General features: G+C 40.4%; 1 protein-coding gene across 11 annotated transcripts in view; it reads right to left on the bottom strand.

Annotated features, from left to right (window-relative positions):
- hts (adducin 1-like protein hts) overlaps nt 1-18,441 on the bottom strand; it is an 81,987-nt gene that overhangs the window by 15,953 nt on the left and 47,593 nt on the right. For 4 of the 11 annotated variants that reach the window (XM_028181708.2, XM_089737913.1, XM_089737921.1 and 1 more), the window contains 15 exons: nt 18,102-18,226; nt 16,383-16,556; nt 14,880-15,012; nt 14,066-14,236; nt 13,264-13,652; nt 12,640-12,777; nt 11,057-11,151; nt 10,647-10,767; nt 7,286-7,309; nt 5,280-5,387; nt 4,156-4,287; nt 2,716-2,878; nt 2,113-2,208; nt 1,109-1,180; nt 399-452 (listed from right to left, as the gene is read on the bottom strand). In XM_028181708.2, coding sequence (XP_028037509.2) covers nt 399-452; nt 1,109-1,180; nt 2,113-2,208; nt 2,716-2,878; nt 4,156-4,287; nt 5,280-5,387; nt 7,286-7,309; nt 10,647-10,767; nt 11,057-11,151; nt 12,640-12,777; nt 13,264-13,652; nt 14,066-14,236; nt 14,880-15,012; nt 16,383-16,556; nt 18,102-18,203 — 1,972 coding nt within the window. In that variant the 5' untranslated portion in view covers nt 18,204-18,226. The remainder of the gene's footprint in view (nt 1-398; nt 453-1,108; nt 1,181-2,112; nt 2,209-2,715; nt 2,879-4,155; nt 4,288-5,279; nt 5,388-7,285; nt 7,310-10,646; nt 10,768-11,056; nt 11,152-12,639; nt 12,778-13,263; nt 13,653-14,065; nt 14,237-14,879; nt 15,013-16,382; nt 16,557-18,101; nt 18,227-18,441) is intronic. The other 7 variants (XM_089737917.1, XM_089737915.1, XM_089737918.1 and 4 more) reach the window with 3 other exon arrangements.

The raw sequence follows: 18,441 nt of genomic DNA, 5'->3' as shown, positions 1-18,441 counted from the left end.
TAGAAATATATTTGTTTTGCGCATCGAATATGGTTATTGCCTATCATTTATGTACAAAGCAGTTATTGTCGCTTAGTCACGTTTGCCTTTCAAGCGTCGATATATTCTTCTTAATAGCAAAGGCTATGAGACTTCAGTAGAAAAATGATAATGTAAAATTTTATTTCATAACGTCTAAAATATTGATTTTTATCAAGTGAACTAATCTCGACTGAACCACCACTAAGCCAATATAATTTAATTTTATTTTATTCAATAATGACACAAGTACAATCGAAAAACCATCAAACTACACTTAGGTTGATATTTTGCTGATCACGTTTGACAGCTGTCAATCTTGACATGTGTCATTTTTGAAGGATAATAGGGTTAGATGTAAGAATTCGTCGAATACTGACCTCTAGTACTGTCGACATGGGCTCTCTCCGCGTTCAAGAAATCAGTTGTATCAACTATAATAGAATACAGGGAGACATAATGAAAACATGCAAGAGAAATAGCTATCTCGCTCTCTCGGATAACTTGCGAGCGAGAGGCGAACAAAGGCTACGTCATTTCGTCTTTTCGCATTAAAAGTGTACAATTTCCAAAAATATTCGAAATTGAGTTAATACGCGGAATCATTTGGTATCACCAGTATTTTTCTCATAAATACTATCAAAAGAGCGTAGTTTAGTTTTAGTAATTTTTTTTTGTTTACCTATGTTTTGACTACTATTAACAAAATTAATACATAATTTTATCTTACTTTAAAAGACAGATAATGTAACTGGTAAAAACTAAAAAAGAAATGTTGCAAAGATGATGATTAATTTTAAAACTATCCAATGCTAAACCTTCAAAACACTCTCCAGTAAAATTAGTAAGTTTTGAGATTATACAGTTTTAATGCGGGAAGACGATTTGTGACTTCATTCGTTACATTCATAATATTAAAAAGGTATAATAATAAATTTAAGCGGGAACAAAAAAGTGTGTAGAAAAATATATCAAATATCAGTGAACATTCAATCTAAATCAAACAATTATTTTAAAAAAAAAAACCTAAAAAAATTCAGTCTATACTTTTACTATTAAATAAATAAAAAAAATTTAAAGTTTCACTTACCATCGCTCAGGACCACTTCTGGTTGGCTTCGGACCGGCGCTTGCTTGGTCTCTATTCTCAAAACTCGGTGTTCTTAATGACATTTGAAAACAAAAAAAAAACATTAACCTCTTTACCAACAATTAAAAAAAAAGCAAGTGCCACATTTCACAGCTGTCAAATATGAAAATATTAAACTTAAGAATTGGCTGTATGTCTTAGTTCCATTGCCTTTCTCTTCGAGAAAAACCCTACTACTACTATCAAAGCTGGATGTAGATTCTCGGGATCCCCCAAAAAGTCCACTGAAAAAGTCTCAGTAAATGACCACAATTTTACTGAAATCATATTTCATCCCATATCATCTCATTTCATTTCATGCCAATTTATTAATATTCCAAATTAATCAATTTTATTTCATTTCACTTCATACTATCATTTTTCATACATTTTGTAACGGAGACCGCTTCCGAAAACGAAGACAGACAATAGTACTAATGACAGCTTTGATGATGGGACGAAAAACACATCGACCCGATTTAAAAAAAATCATATTTTTAAAACGTCCATCCATGTTAGTACAGCTAAATGAAACGATAGTTTCAAAAAAAAAACATTACTTTACTAAATAAATAAATAAACCAGCAATGAAACACAAAATCAAAAACAGCTGATGCTCGGGTCAACGAACGCGCGGACGCGGCGCTGATAGCGCGCTCCTCAAAATTTACAACTTTGTAGGTACAAAATTTTCGTTTTCGGAAACGGTCTCCTAACACCCAGTATATAAAAAATTATGCTGTATGGTACGATTGACCTTTGTCTTTCCAGTTGGAAAAATACAACTACTACTAAACGAGGATCAAACTTCATCTGACAGGGGGATGGCGGTACGGTATGTTTTTTTTTTATTGCCTTAAGTACCGCTTGTACCGCTTGTACCCGCGCGGGCCTGTCGCTAGGTAGGGAGGCACGGCGCTGAGTGGGGGGTGGGGGGCGGTGTTGATGGGGGGTTAGGGACCTACCGTCGCGCGACTCCTCTTCTGTCTCGGAGGGAGCGCTAGCTGGTGACGTCATCTGCGCCGCGCTGATCGCCTCCGATTCGGATAAGTCAGTGTCGTCTGTCGAATTGGATACGAGCGTAAGCGTTAGCCGCTAGATTTTAGCGCTGTTGTCCGTGGACATTAAGTAATTAGGAACTATTTTACATTCCAGCTCATGTTGTGACCAGATCGCAAACCACAATTACAAAATTGACGAGCTAATAGAATTTTTATTTTTTGGAATATGCGGACTAGCTTGCGGCTCACCCGATGTTAAGTGGTTACTGGAGCCGATAGACATCTACAACGTAAATGCGCCACCCACCTGGAGATATAAGTTCTAAGATGTCAGTATAGTTACAACGGCTGGTGCGCTCTTCAAACCGAAACGCAATTACTGCTTCACGGCAGAAATAGGCAAGGTCATCACTTTTATTGGTGGACGAGCTCGTATGTCAGTGATTGGCAGAGCTCATGGACATCAACAACGCCACCTTGGGACATAAGTTCCACCTCTCAGTCGTACAGTACAAGCGGTACGTCCCCCACGGGGTCCCGGCGGGGGGTTGGGGGGGGCGGGCTCACATTCGTTCCCGCGCCGCTTGCGCTCGACGTCGCGCCGGTACTCGTCGATCTCGTTGTCGGTGATATGGTCGAAGGGGTTCCGGGCGTAGGGCGCGCTGTACACGGCCGCGTTGTGCTGGTAGCCGCGCTGGATGATGCCCTTCGAGGCCGCTCCCATCAGCACCTGACGGACGCGGCGGTTTTATCGGCCCTTTTTGCATGTAACGGAATCTTTGAACGTAATTGTCTCGGACTTCGAGAAGTCCGTTCAATTAGACTATCCACGAACGCGTCGAAGATCGATGATAAATAAATAAATAAAAATACAAAAAAAGCCTTTTCTATACCTATACTTAATATTATAAAGAGGAAAGGTTTGTTTGTTTATAATGAATAGGCTCCGGAACTACTGAACCGATTTGAAAAATTCTTTCACTATTTAGAAGTTACACTATTTCCGAGTGACATAGGCTATAATATTTTTTGAAAAAAATAGAGATCCTTACTAAAACTCCAAAAATGTAACCCAAGGTGTAAAAAAAATTACATAAAATATTCTTTACATGCGTGCCCTGAGAAAACTATTGATGATAGAATAAAATAATGTACTACGACTTTGTAGAACACATTATTAATTACAAAAGGTGTCGCGACAGCAAATGTTTAACTATTATAGCTATGCCGCAATAAGTCTTCTTTTATTTAAAAAAATAAAACAACGTCAAATATCGTTGAATTTTTTGTTAAAGACCCGAGCGGAGCCGGAGCAGGCCTCTAGTATTTAATAAAAGTGACTTATAAAAACAAATTAAATCAATCTATGCTATTTATTAACTAATAAATATGTTTGTTGAATATTAGGTGCTATTTCCCACTTGCAAGAACCCCTCCTCGGGTTAAGGCCTCACCCAATGATAGCTAACCTTCTTTAGATTGGGCAATTTTAACCCAATCTCTAGTTTGTAGTTGCTACTTTCCACTTTCTACGAGGATCGATGACAATACAATAATGCTGTAGCTTGTCAGTATCTATGGACTAGTATCTTTTTTTTCTGGCTGTGGGCCTAACCTCATGCTAGGCTTCCACGCCTTGAGTGCGCGCGCGTTATATGTAGGACTTGAAGGTCTGCAGATATTGAGAGCAGACCGCGGGCCCAAGGATATATCATGTATCCACGGACCTGACACACCAGTAGCAGAGATTGTATTTTTTTTAAATTGAGATATGGGTTTTAGGGTCTCAGCATAATTAAAATGGCTGCCCCACCCTTCAAACCGAAACGCATTACTGCTTCACGGCAGAAATAGGCTACCTAGCCGTGCGGGCTCACAAGAAGTCCTACCACCAGTAACGTATCGCAGTAAGAGTAACCATTGAACAAGATGCCAATATAACATCATCCAAGTAAAGTCATCCGGTGTCTCAGCGGCCCGACCCTAAGGATAGCGAGAGCGTCTCACCACATGGTCCCCCGTGTGGGTGTTCACGGCGTCCTCGCCGACCATCTTGCTGGCTTCGTCCCAGGTCACCCCCTCGAGGATGTGGGACTGAGGACCGGCGCTTATCTTGTCCGCGCGGCGATTCTCTTTGATCTGAACACGCAAATTAATAGTTAAAAACCGGTAAATAGCATTTATGTAGACTTACAGGCGAATCTCGCTCTATCATTTGATGCGGCGAAATTCAATGCGCTTTGTAAACTATTTATCTTATACCTTTAAACGAGCAATTCTTGTCAATCTGAAACTCGGAAACGGCTCCAACGATTTTCATAAAATTTAGTATACAGGGGATTTCGGGGGCGATAAATCGATCTAGCTACGATTTATTTTCAGAAAACGTGTTTTTATTCGTGTTTTCAATAATCAACTCTTCCCGATATCTATTGACGAATAATAATACTATTTTTCTTAATTGAGGGCAACTAGCCGCTTTAAAGACACAACAAGATGGCGTTATCAAAAAATAAAAAAACCGGTCATCATCTAGTGTTAATTTCATTGATGATCGACTTCTTATGTTTTTGATATCTCTATTCGTATCGTTCTTTTTGTCGGTTGTAAGTGAATCATGTGGTGAGCGAAACTCGCCTCTCAAGTGCAAAAGGTTAAAAGGTTCACAGAGGACATTCGAAGCGACAGAGATGTCAATAGACCCCGCTTAGCTGGAATAGATCCTTAAGCCACCAACGATTAGGTAGGGATAATAATTGAGAGAAATGCCTAGGTCTGTCTTAGCCGTACCGCTGGGGGGGTACGTACGAGGCGTATCAGACCTAGTTTCACAATTGACCATGAGAACCATGACACACCAGCTACGATCAGAACTCCCTTATTGACTCCTCTCTCAGTAAAGACATAAGACATGAAGTGAAGATAATATACAAAATTTTCTATTGCTCTTTAAAAGACACAAATCATTAGGATCTTTGAAATCTTTTACTGGAGGCGTTGGGATGTCCATGGGCTTAAAGCTTATATCTAAAAAAAAACAAGTAAGACGCCCTATTTCAGTACAGTTTCCGACAGTGATATTGGACACCGACATTGTCAGTGTCAAATAAAAAAAAAGGAAAATCGCTCACCTGTTGTTGAAGCTTCTTAAATTCCTTTGGGTTCGTATTTTTCGGTACGAATTGCAATGTATCGATTTTAACGGGCGTACTCGATTGAGCCGAGCCATCTTGGATCCACTACACGGAGTAAGGTGACGACGCGTCACACGGCGGGACAGGAGGGGACAGAAAAAACATAGATTAGTTAAAAATGTTGCCAGCCCAGTGAAGCTAAGGTGAGTGCGTTCGAGTTTTAGAAGCGTGAATTAGTAGGTTTTTTTTAGTGGATTTTTTTTTCGCTCTGGCCTCATCGAGGGTGTACAGTGGGGACGCGTTAACGAAATTGAAAACAAAAATAACAAAAAAAATCGCGTTCAATACTAATTAAAATTCTGAAGCATTTTAAAGGCATGCAAAATTTTTTTTTAATGATAAAAAAAGGGTGATGTGGCAACATTTTTAAATAATCTATTTTTTTGCTCGTTCCTACACTGTACATTCTCGATGTTCATATATTTATTTATATATATATAGACCAGGGTATGAGTGAAATGCTTTTGACGTTAGAGCACCATGGAATTTCCCAGACTAATATTTCGCGTTCCGAAAATACATTCTCCAGTACTGTATTGCTACAATACGAAATCATAATTAATTAGCTTATGAATCACTTCGCAACATTATTTTTTCAGAATCATACGATTTAATGTGAAATTTTGTTGTTTCATTTTACTTTTACTGCAAAACTGAGACCTTAGAACTCGTGTCTCGAAGTGTTTGGCGGCATTCACGTTGTAGATGCCTATGAGCTCCGATAGCCACTTAACACCAGATAGGTCGTGAGCTCGTCCGTCCATCTAAGCAACAACAAAAAAAAACGGAATACTTCAACATACAATGGCAGCTTCGAACTGAAATATCTTATTTAAAATCAATTTGAAAAGGAAGTATTTGTAAAAACGCCCGACCCGAATCAAAACACTATTGAACATTTCATTTGGGATTATAAGCATTGCGGTAAATGGAACTATTAATTAGCTGGGAGCGGAATGTCTTTGGAGTCCGCACGGATAGGTACCACCACCCTGCCTATTTCTGCCGTGACGCAGCAATGCGGCCCAGTTCGAAGGGTGGGACAGCCGTTGTATCACCAAACTGATACTTGGATGTCCGCATTTACATTCTTGATGTCTATCGTCTCCGGCTACCACCCAACACCAGCTCGTCCAGTAATAACAAAAAAACTAAACTTGGGACTTTTTGGACTGGTTGCATTGTGATTCTGAAGCATCGATTTATTGGGTTTCTCCCCATTAACATGTCTGACGATTTTGGAAGACGAACGCATATGCTGCGTCTCAACCAATAACCTCATCGAATTTGAGTTCGACGCGTTAATTTCAACGAGAACTATGCACAGGGTGTGTTTTTTTCAGTTAATGATTTTTTTTTTTTTTTTTTATCATTATAGAAATACAGTACATTTCAATGTTAGAATTATTACGAAGAAGTATTAGAGCTCGGATGCGATCTTGTAATATGTGCTTTTAAGCGGAAAGCTGTCGTGATTGACAGCTTTAAGCTTCAAATTCGTTTCTTACTATCATTACCTACTATTTTTGTTAAGTTTTATAAATTAGTTAGCAGTTAAAAAAATAAATCGTGATATGTACGTTCTTTGGTAACCGCTTCCCATCGGATGTGACGCGAGCATGCCTAAAGAGCCACGTCACAGCGCTCGGAGATCGCGTGAAAGACAGACACTAAAATTTGCTTTGGCACTAGTAAACAATTGTGACGTCATAAGAAGATAAGATAAGATAGGCACCGATATTCGTTTCTCGATATACTACACTCCCCCTTTAAACGCAATTTGCTTTGACCACTTCGAAACGACACAAAAAAACCAATAACCACGAATTAAAAAAAATCTGACACTAAATCGAAACAGACAAATTACAAGACCGCATCTTCGAAAAAAAAAAAAAAAAATTACATGTAATAGATAAAAAAAAAACTACTCATTATAATATTACCTCTTCGTTGTTAACGTCCACCCACTGAAAAACATTATTGTATTAGTTACACGCGCACACACACACACACACAAACGGACAAAAATTTTTTTTTATATATATAAAAAAAAAAAAAAAAAACGTCAATAGCATTTCACCCGGCGGCGAGTGAAAGAGTTAAAACATTTTTCGTCATTACATTTTATTTATAATCTCACAAACAAACAAGCCGTATTATTACATATCGATAATAAATATTATATTTGGAGAAAGAGAAAAAAAGCACGAATTTATTACAATAACATTACGTTCGTAGTGAGCGAGTACAGTGGGCTGCAAAAGCGCATGGATGGTACAGTCGTAACAAAAACACGTTTGAATCTACATACAATCAGCGCCATCTGTTATTAGCAGAGCATTACTACAATGTGTTAGCCCTTCGAGCAAGAGCCGTTTCATAGTCACAACTCAATGAGTTTCTCGCCGGATCCTCCTAGGAGTCGCGATTCCAATCCTGATTCAGCGAAGCACTGCTCTTGCTAGGACTAGTGTTAGCAAACTCTCTCAGGTTGAGCCCGTGAGCTCACCTACCCATTCAACCTTAACTGGAATAGCCTTTTAGGCTACCAGCGAATAGATATGAAAAAAAAATCGAACCGTCGATAGATCGATTCTCTTTTACTGCGTATAAAGTGCAGAGCGTCGGAATACCGACTATTGCCCAGTTCCATTACAAGTTATAGGTTACACTTTTTAATAAGTTAGTAACATTTACAAATAATCATTTAAAATTATTTTGCCGTTTATTTAGCCTTGATTTTTGTACATATTTTTATTTTTAAGTTTTTATGACGTACTTTTTTTTCAAAACAATCCTTTAGCAATTTCTGAAAAATATTTGAAAATAAGTTCAGCACTGAAAGGGTTAATGTAAACAGTACATACCCATATTGCATTATTTATATGAGATATAAACCATCCATGTGGAGGACACTATTCAATCATACTTCATTTAAGCTGAAGTCCTTTTTTTACAAAATTCGTGCTTTTTTTTTTTTTTTTTTATTATTTATTTGAACCGCTAATTAGACAAAACAGCGTAAGCCAATAATAAAATCATTAACTAGATTAATAATTAATAATAATCTTTTTGTAATAATACATAATATAATAAAATTTTAATGCGATTCTAATATTTAAATATTCCTTAATCAATATAATATTAGTTTCGTTGATATATAAAAACGAATTTAAAAAAAAAAACAAGCCTATTTATCTAATATTCATAATAATAATAATATGTGTGCTAATTTGTGTTTCCTTAGCCACCCCGAGGACGGGACCAAGATATATGTGTCTGTCTCTTTCTTTCAAACGAAATTTACATACACCAAATTGCATTATTGATAATTGATAAATTATATTGCAAAATTATCATGACAAAACAAATGTGTATTTCTTTTTTGTATTCTCTCTCTATCTCTCTTATCAATTAAAATGTTATGCACACATTAATATAGATTTATTTTATTATTATTTTTTATTTCTTTTTATTTGCGGGTAGTTCGTCGCCGCCTGTAAAACGCGGTACATTGCGCGTCGCGGTCGCGTGCGGTGGTCATGTCGGTTTCGCTCGATGCGATTTGTAAACTCTTCACCATTTTACTGTTTTACTTCATCTTTTGTTTTGTAACTATCAAATCTATCTGAACGTGAATAAATCTCATTGCTAAAGATTAGTTCACTTAATAACATCCCTTTTTGGGGGGTCGGTTTTTGTTCTCTTAACAATAATTCACGTCTGTGACCTTAAGATACATATGGAGGGTTGAAAAGTTTAAACGATATTATTGCAACATTATAGGAGAGCCATTTAAAGTTTAAACATTTGGAAAAAAATATCATGACAAAAAGAAACTTCTTCAGCTATTTGTATGAAGTAAACTTAATTGAAGTTCAATTAGAAACATCGAACTGTCGATGCTGATACCAAACACAACGGATCTTTAATTGCAAAGGTAAATGATTAATTTAAAATTGGTATTTTTAAAGCACATAAGTGTTAGAGGGAAATGTTAAATTTTAGGGCAAAAAAATTATATAAACCTCATTGTTACTTGAGACACACATCATATGAGCGCGCATACCCAAGCCCTAATTTGAGGTCGCTTTATTGATAATAATGCAATCAAAATATTTATGCACACATAACACAGGATTTATCAAGTTATTATACTTATTTATACCAACATCAGTCATTTTGGCTGGTGCGGTAAATCTGGTGTTAATAATCCGTAAATAAATATATTATTGATCTTATAATTACAAAAAAAGGTTAATAAAAAAAACATGGAATGTCCTAAAATACAGTACTTTTCGTGGCCACACTAACATTAGGGTTGTCGATTCGATGAAACTTTAGAGAATCGACTTTTTTCGGTCTCTGTAATTGAAGTACGCCGTTGACGGATTTATCAAGCACATTACGATCGATGCGCTGTATTAAAACTATATATTTAAAAAAGGCAAAAAATTGTCATTTAAATGCCATTAACACAAACGTAAAATTGTACAATATAATAAAATATAAAAAAAAAATTACATTAAAAATATTGAAAGCGACAACCCTACAATGAAAAAGTATAATATATAGTATAATATATATCCATAAAACTCTGTTACACTTAATTCTCAACGTATAAAATAAACTATATATTTGTGTTCTTAATTTAAACAAAGACAATAATTTGTTGGTATACAGTCGAGTGAATCATACAGACAACAAATTTGCCGGTGAAATTTTAAACTATTTTTCAAAGTGTCAAAGTGTCATTGACATTATCATTGATATAAAGTGAAACACTACGCATTGATTAATAGGTTATCAAGAATCAAAAGACTGATCCGGGGACTTTTTGGCGGAAACGCGACGGGTGAAGTTGTATGATTTGTTTCACTTCGTCTATTTAGTCTGTTGTTCAGTATTAAATGTGTGATAGCGGTGGTTTATTAACTGTTTAGTGTCAGCTGTAAAAGTGCACAAATGTGAGAAAATGAAACAAAGTCGCTGGGATGTAACTTCTCGGGATCCTCCAAAAAGTCCACTGCAAAAATCTCAGTAAATTACCACCAATTTACTAAAATTATATTTCACTCCATATTATCATTTTTCAATTTAAAATTAAGAATATAAATTAAAATAAGACATGACCTAAAGTAGTCTTAGTTACCAGGTCAAAAAATTACTTAAAAAAAAAGCCTGATCCACAGTTTGACACCCAAAGTTTGCAAGCGGACAAACTTGTTGTCTAACTCAACAGTATTACCAACGAAGCATTTTAACAGGAGCTTATTATTCGGCTTCAACCCTCAGATATTCTACCTTAGTGATCTTCTTGGGGTCGCTGGTGCCAGTCTCCAGAACCTCGACCTTCTGGTAGACGTTCGGAGAGTTCAGCCAGCGGGTTCGCTCACCGGTCTTCCCCTGACCTTTCTTCCACAACCTGAGGAAGGGCGCGGGTTTAGTGTGGTGCTGCAGAGGACCGAGCTTTTTTTTTATTGCTACGATGGGTGGACGAGCTCACAGCCCACCTGGTGTTAAGTGGTTACTGGAGCCCATTGGGATACGAGTTCTAAGGTCTCAGTATAGTTACAACGGCTGCCCCGCCCTTCAAACCGAAACGCATTACTGCTTCGCAGCAGAAATAGGCAGAGCGGTGGTACCTACCCGCGCGCACTCACAAGAGGTCCTACCACCAGTAAGATGCTTGCATCAGGGCAGCGCTCACTCACCCTTGTTTGTACAACTCCTCCTCTTCAAGCAGATAGCCGAGGGACGACACGGCTGGTGGAACTTCCACGTCATTCTTGGGTCTCGGCACGTCGTTCTGTGGAGCACAGAGTTAGCATGATATTAGATCTGACAAATTATATATCTATATATGTATATAAAAAATTGAAATTCAACTAAAAAAATAAAAAATAAATAATAGTTTAAAAAAAACTAAAAAACACACTATATAAAATTCAACAAAAAAATAATAAAAAATATTGATAAATTTAAATTGAAAATAGTGTAAAAATATATATTATTATGTATATTTTATAGCAAAAAAAGCGTGGGTGCTTTTTTTTAAAGATATTATTGAAATAATAATTCTTCTGCTCATATCTGTCAGAAAAATATAAGTAATAACACCACGCTTTTTTTACAATAAAATATATTTTTTTACAGTATTTTCAATTTAAATTTATAATTTTTTTTTCTATTTTTTAGTTGAATTTCAATTTATTCATTTTTTTTTAAATATTTAATTGTCATGAGTCCTCGATAAATCTACAAGGTTTGAATGAAATCTGGGCGTTTAGAGTGGGTCAAAGTCACGTCTAAAGGAGTCAGTTACAAACAAACAAAAATACATACAAGTGAAGCTAATATAAAGCGTGTAAAAATGAATTTCTGTTCGTTAGTCTCGCTAAAACTCGAGAACGGCTGGACCGATTTGGCTAATTTTGGTCTAGCATTATTTGTGGAAGTCCAGAGAAGGTTTAAAAGGTAGATAAATATGAAAATGCTCGGAATTCAATAAAAATAACAATTTTGTTTTTCCTTTGATGTGTCCCACGTCGGACGGATTCCTTTTGTTTGTTTTAAGTTTATTTTATACAAAAGTTTAGGTATTTTATTTGTCGATTGAGGCACTACGAAGTCTGTCGGGTCAGTTAGTTGTGAATAAAAATTTTGAAGTGAAACTTCGTTGCGTTCTCTTGAGGGTAGTTTTTTGAGGGATGAAACGCAATAATAATAACTAGTGGTGGCCCGGTTTGACTATAATAATAATTATTGATTTAAATTATATGTTTCAACATTATTATGGATCTATTGTCAAAGACTTTACTTCTATAATCACAGATTTCGCCAAGACTACACTATAAACAAATAATATTAAAACAATTTTGCAGACTAGCTTGGCCCCGCGGCGTCACCCGCGGCACGACAATAACCGCGGGTAACATCGCGGGACTTAGCTATCTTAGGACTTAGCAATAGTAAAATATCATGTTTCCGAAGCGAAGCGAGGGCGGGTCGCTAGTACATAATAATAATCGACTGACTCAATGGTATAGTAATTAGCGGCCCGACTATAGGGCCGAGGGTCGTGGGTTCGATTCTCGCGCCGGGCAAACATTCGTGAGATGAACGTTTTCTTTGCCCTTTATCTGGACGTTTATTATCTATATATGTATATATTTAAACGTATATAAGTATGTATTAGTCAGTCTCTGGTAGCCAGGGAATCCCAATTTGGGACCGAATGACCGTGCGTCAGTATTAAGTATAGATGAGGGAGGCAGCGGCCGCGTGGTGCGCTCACCTTGATGAGGGGATGCCTGTAGATGTAGCCGGTGCGGAAACCGGCGTTGTCCAGCATCCGCATCAGAGCCTCGAACTCCTCGCCGCCCACGCGCCACTTGCTCGCGTCGGCGGGCGGCTTGCGGGACGCCTCGTACATCTGACGCATACGAACCAGCAAGATGCAGATACATGGCCAAGAGCAGCACGGGTTAATTGTTTAGGAGAGTCATCAGAGTCATTGGGGATGGTGTCGCCGCTGGCCTAACCTTCAGACTGGAAGGTGTTATGGCTTTAGACAGGACATAGGACACACACATCTCGATTTCGTGGCTGATGATTTTCCTCCCACGATGTCATTTCTTCAGCGAGTAAGTAAACCAGGTTTTTTTTTATTGCTTATATAGGTGGACGAGCTCACAGCCCATCTTGAGATGATATAAGTTCTAAGGTCTCAGTGTAATTACAACGGCTGCCCTCTACCCTTCAAACCAAAACGTATTACTGCTTCACGGCAGAAATAGACAGGTTGGTGTTACCCACCCGCGCGGACTCACAAGACGTCCTACCATTAGGTGGACGCGTTAATACTTAGAACAGTAGGGGCGAGGGGGATTGGGGGGGGAGGGGGCTGGGCTGTACGTACCTGTCTCTGCGTTTCGTCGTCTAGCAGGATGAGGTCATCCAGCGGCGTGGCTGCTAACTTCAGTTGCGCGTCGGTGGCGGCGGTGAGCAGACGCGCGTGCAGGAAGGCTTCCTCCAGCGTGGCGCCGCAGCACAGCGCTCCGGCCCCGCTCAGCACCACGACCTTGGCGTGCGGGCCCAGCGCGCGGACCAGCTTGTCGCGCTCGGCGTTGTCCAGCACGCCGTAGGGTAGCGTGTGGTACGCGACCTCGCCGAGCAGGGCCGCCTCCTGGCATAGAGGCAGGACGCCGCGCCGCGTGGCGGACACGGCGAGAGCGGAGGGCGCGCGCACGTGCACCACGCAGCGCAGGTCCGGACGGGCCGCGTGCACGGACGCGTGCACCGAGAAACCTGACGGACCAGGTAAGCTTTTTTTTTCTTCTTTTTTTCCTACCTAAGCTGATAGCTTTGAGAGACTATTTCATCTTAACCTTAACTAGTAGGTGAGCTCACGGGGCTCAAACCTGACGACGTTGCTAACACGAACCCTAACAAGAGCAGTACTTCGCAGAATCTACCACCGGATCGGAAACGCGACCCACTGAGAAGATCCGGCGAGAAGCTCAGTGGGCTGTGTCTGTGGGTTAATTTACTCGCCAAGCCCTTCGTTCGATGAGGACGGTGACCGAATCAAACCTATCTTCATCTTCAAGTATTAGTCATGGATCACGACTTTGTCACACAACAATCGACCCTCAAACTTGCATCCCATCAGGTTCACTGCGAATACGGAGTCACACGTTGCCTAGTTACAGAACCATTACCTTCGACGTTGACCGGAAAGTTGGTGGTGCCTTGGTCCTGGACGACGCCCTGCATGTCCACCTTGACCAGGGACGAGGCGGTCACCTCGTGGGGCAGCAGACCACGCGGCGACGTCAGCACCTGCTCCTCGGCCGTGTTCAGGCGAGCCGTTATCTGCCCCGTCACTCCGGCTGTGGACAAATCGGTCTACGTCACCACACTGGTTTTACTGGTGGTAGGACCTCTTGTGAGTCCGCACGGGTCGGTACTACCACCGCCCTGCCTATTTCTGCCGTGAAGCAGTAATGCATTTCGGTTTGAAGGGTGGGGCAGCCGTTGTAACTGTATAGAGACCTTAGAACTTATATCTCAAGATGGGTGGCGCGTTTACGTTGTAGATGTCTATCGGCTCCAATAACCACTTAACACCAGGTGGGCTGTGAGCTCGTCCATCCATCTAATCAATAAAAAATAAATAAATAAAAGATGTCGAGTGATTCAGATTTGGCATTGTATAAGCACGGGTATTTTCTAATTAATTCTATTAATTTTTCGAGCATTGTCCGGTATTTTAATACACATTCACTCGGACGCTAAAATATAATTTGTTAATAATTACAACGGCTGACGTTGAAGCGTCCTAACGCCGCGACAGAGCGATGCGTACTTACAGCGCTAGCGCTCTTTTTGACAGTACATTACCATAGGGCATAGCAGTACAACACATCTCGGCGTCATAGCGCACCGTCGCGTCAGTTTAGCGTTCTGACGCGCGCTAACTACGCCTTCTGTTTGACGAAGCCTCTAACCAACACCTATGATAAACAAACTCACTTGTTGTCCAACCAAACAAATCCACCAGCCGGTACACGGCGGCCAGCTTGCAGCGGAGTATCTTCTCCCCCTTCTCATACCCTATGCCTTCGATACCTCGGATGTCGTTGATCGGCAGAACGCAGCTAGGACCCTGACAATGAAATTATATCAGTACACCGATTAATCCCACACAGACTATGCCCAAATCTATATATTACTTTTTTTTTCCCTACCTATGCTGATAGCCTTGAGAGGCTATTTCAGCTTCACCTAACGTTTGTAGGTCAGGGCTCAACCGGAGAGTTGTTAACACTGACCGTAGCAAGAGCAGTGCTTCGCAGAATCTACCACCGGATATATTACTAGCGACCCGCCCTCGCTTCGCTTCGAATACTGTAATTTATTATTGATTTCTCCACTATTTAGCGAATGTTATAATACATATAAACCTTCCTCTTCAATCACTCTATCTATTAAAAGAAACCGCATCAAAATCCGTTGCGTAGTTTTAAAAATTGAAGCATACATAGGGATATAGGGACAGAGAAAGCGACTTTGTTTTATACTATGTAGTGATTAATACGTGAAGCAAAAATTTTGTATCCCTTTTTACGAAAATTACGCGGACGGAGGACTATGAAATTTCCCACACTTACAGAGAATATAGAGAAGAAGTGCATTATGATATAATTTTTTTTAAATTAACCAAAAGAAAATACATTAAATCATTTAAAAAAAAACATTACACACACTACCGTGTATTTGACAAACACACACGCATGCATACTATTTGTTTATTGTCAAACTTTTCTTATTGCTTAAGGTCTGTGATCAAATTGAGAATAGATTAAATATTGTTTGTCTTTATTAATATTTTTATCTAAAGTGTAATCTTGACGATATCATTTTGGTGATTATAGTCTTTGGACAATAGAATCATAATAGTGTACAAACTTATGATTTCAATTAATTATAGTCGAATTTTGAATACCGTGGGACCACTAGTATGATATTAAAACCTGATAAGCTTCGGTTTAGGTTTTGTAAGTAGACCGCTAAGTCTTCAAACGAGGCTTGTGGAGAGTACTTAATGCTAGGTAGGCAGCAAATTGGCTCTGAGCCTGGCGTTACTGGTTTCCATGGACGACGGTAACCGCTCACCATCAGGTGGGCGGTAACAAGGCCAATAAAAAAACCGCAATGTACTCGAAAATCAGATGACGCGTGGGGTCAACGAACCGCGCTTTTACAAGGCGCTGTCTTCACCTACGAGACAAGTCGGGATAATTTGAAGAGTGACGCGAACATTGCACCATGCAATTAAAACCTCATATCTCAGTCTACAGGTCATGAGCTTGTTCACGCATCTTCTTCTTTCCTCAACCTTATCCCACTATGTGGGGCTGGCACGGCTAATTTTTCTCTTCCATTCTCTTCTATCAGCCGTCTCTCTCTCTCTCTCTGATCTCTCTCTAATCTCTCTCTCTCAGCAGCATAAAGATATGAACAACGCAACCATACCCTGAGGCTTCCGGTGTGCAGTCTCCCGCCGACCATCTCCTTGATCCTCTGCAGGAGCGGAGCGTCGCCGCCCTCGTGCATCTGCTGGTCGAGGACCCGTTCCAATTCTTCGCGGAACAGCTTCGAGGACATGAGAGCTTCGACGCGCTTCCGGCGTTCCATTTCGCGGACATCCTGTAATGAAAATATAAATAATAATTACAGGATGCCATTTTGTAATCACATCCACACATTACAACCTCTCAGACGCAGCCCACTGAGTTTCTCGCCGGATCTTCTTAATAGGTCGCGTTTACGATCCGGTGGTAGATTCTGCGAAGCAATGCTCTTGCTAGAGCCAGTATTAGCAACGTCCTGAAGTTAGGAGCCCAGTTTTTTTCCCCTACCTAATCTGGTAGCCTTGAGAGGCTATTATGTCAGCATTGTCGAGCGCGTAGGTGAGCTCACGGCGCTTTAACCAGAGGACGTTGCTAACACTAGCCCTAGTAAGAACAGTGCTTCGCTCAATCTACCATCGGATCGGAACCGTGATCCACTGAAAAGATCCGGCGAGAAACTCAGTGGGCTGTGTCTATGGGTTAATTTACTCGTCGAGCCCTTCGTCGCAAGCGAGGACGGTGTCCGGTGCTTGAGGTACCTAAAATCACCGTTAATGGATCGGGAGGATCCGTAATGACGTGAACATAACACCACTTCGTATTTGTACCACCCACCATACAACCGCATACACTGATGGTACTAATGCGATACCTCACGATGATACATCATCACCATCATCTACATATGCCACGAACCAATCATATTTTCCGGTTTTTGAGGGTAATATGACGGTTATTCTATTTCATTTTGACCTTGAGACTTGAATCACCTGGTGATGAACAGAGACTGTTGATGTAAATGTGAATGCTGGTGGCGTGGACGCCTTTTTAGATCTTTTTTTTTTTATTGCCTATTTGGGTGGACGAGCTCACAGCCCACCTGGTGTTAAGTGGTTACTGGAGCCCATAGACATCTATGACGTAAATGCGTAAGGTCTCAAGTATAGTTACAACGGCTGCCCCGCCCTTCAAACCGAAACGCATTACTGCTTCACGACAGAAATAGGCGGGGCGGTGGTACCTATCCGCGCGGACTCACAAGAGGTCCTACCGCCAGTAATAAGTATCCTGATGGATCCAACCATAAGGCTCGTGATGTCTATAGCTGAGGGAAACGCAGCCTCAGTTTCCATGCTCCGTCGACCCTGTGCTCACGAAGACTTTTGTGAAGTCTTCGTGGCCTAAAGGATAAGACGTCCGGTGCATTCGTGTTGAAGCGATGCACCGGTGTTCGAATCCCGCAGGCGGGTACCAATTTTTCTAATGAAATATGTACTCAACAAATGTTCACGATTGACTTCCACGGTGAAGGAATAACATCGTGTAATAAAAATCAAACCCGCAAAATTATAATTTGCGTTATTACTGGTGGTAGGACCTCTTGTGAGTCCGCGCGGATAGGTACCACCGCCCTGCCTATTTCTGCCGTGAAGCAGTAATGCGTTTCGGTTTGAAGGGCGGAGCAGCCGTTGTAACTATACTGAGAACTTATATCTCAAGGTGGGTGGCGCGTCTACGTTGTAGATGTCTATGGGCTCCAGTAACCACTTAACATCAGGTGGGCTGTGAGCTCGTCCACCCATCTAAGCAATAAAAAAAAAAAAAAAAAGCTAATACTCACGGCGTCGATGTCGGCCGGACGCTGCTTCAAGCGCTCGTCTTCCTCCTCGGTGGACAGGGGCCCGGTGCCGTTCGGGATCGTCTCTGAGTCCGTCTCAGCCATTCCGAAAGCTCGAGTCTATTGATCTGAAATTAATACGACGGTACTTTAATATAACTATATTCCATTCCGTATCCCCCCCCTCCCCACATGACCACCACCTAAACAAAACTTTGGGAGCCTCTGTACCCGACCATCGGGCACAATCCGGCAACGCTTACATCACAACAAATACACTTCACACAAAAGCTATTTCCGTGCAACAAAGGTAGTCGTGGCCTAAAGGATAAGACGTCCGGTG

This window comes from Bombyx mandarina, chromosome 24, assembly GCF_030267445.1.
Source record: "Bombyx mandarina strain Sakado chromosome 24, ASM3026744v2".
NCBI lineage: Eukaryota > Metazoa > Arthropoda > Insecta > Lepidoptera > Bombycidae > Bombyx > Bombyx mandarina.
The sequence above is the reverse complement of the archived record's forward strand: the minus strand, read 5'-3'. Positions and strand labels throughout refer to the sequence as shown.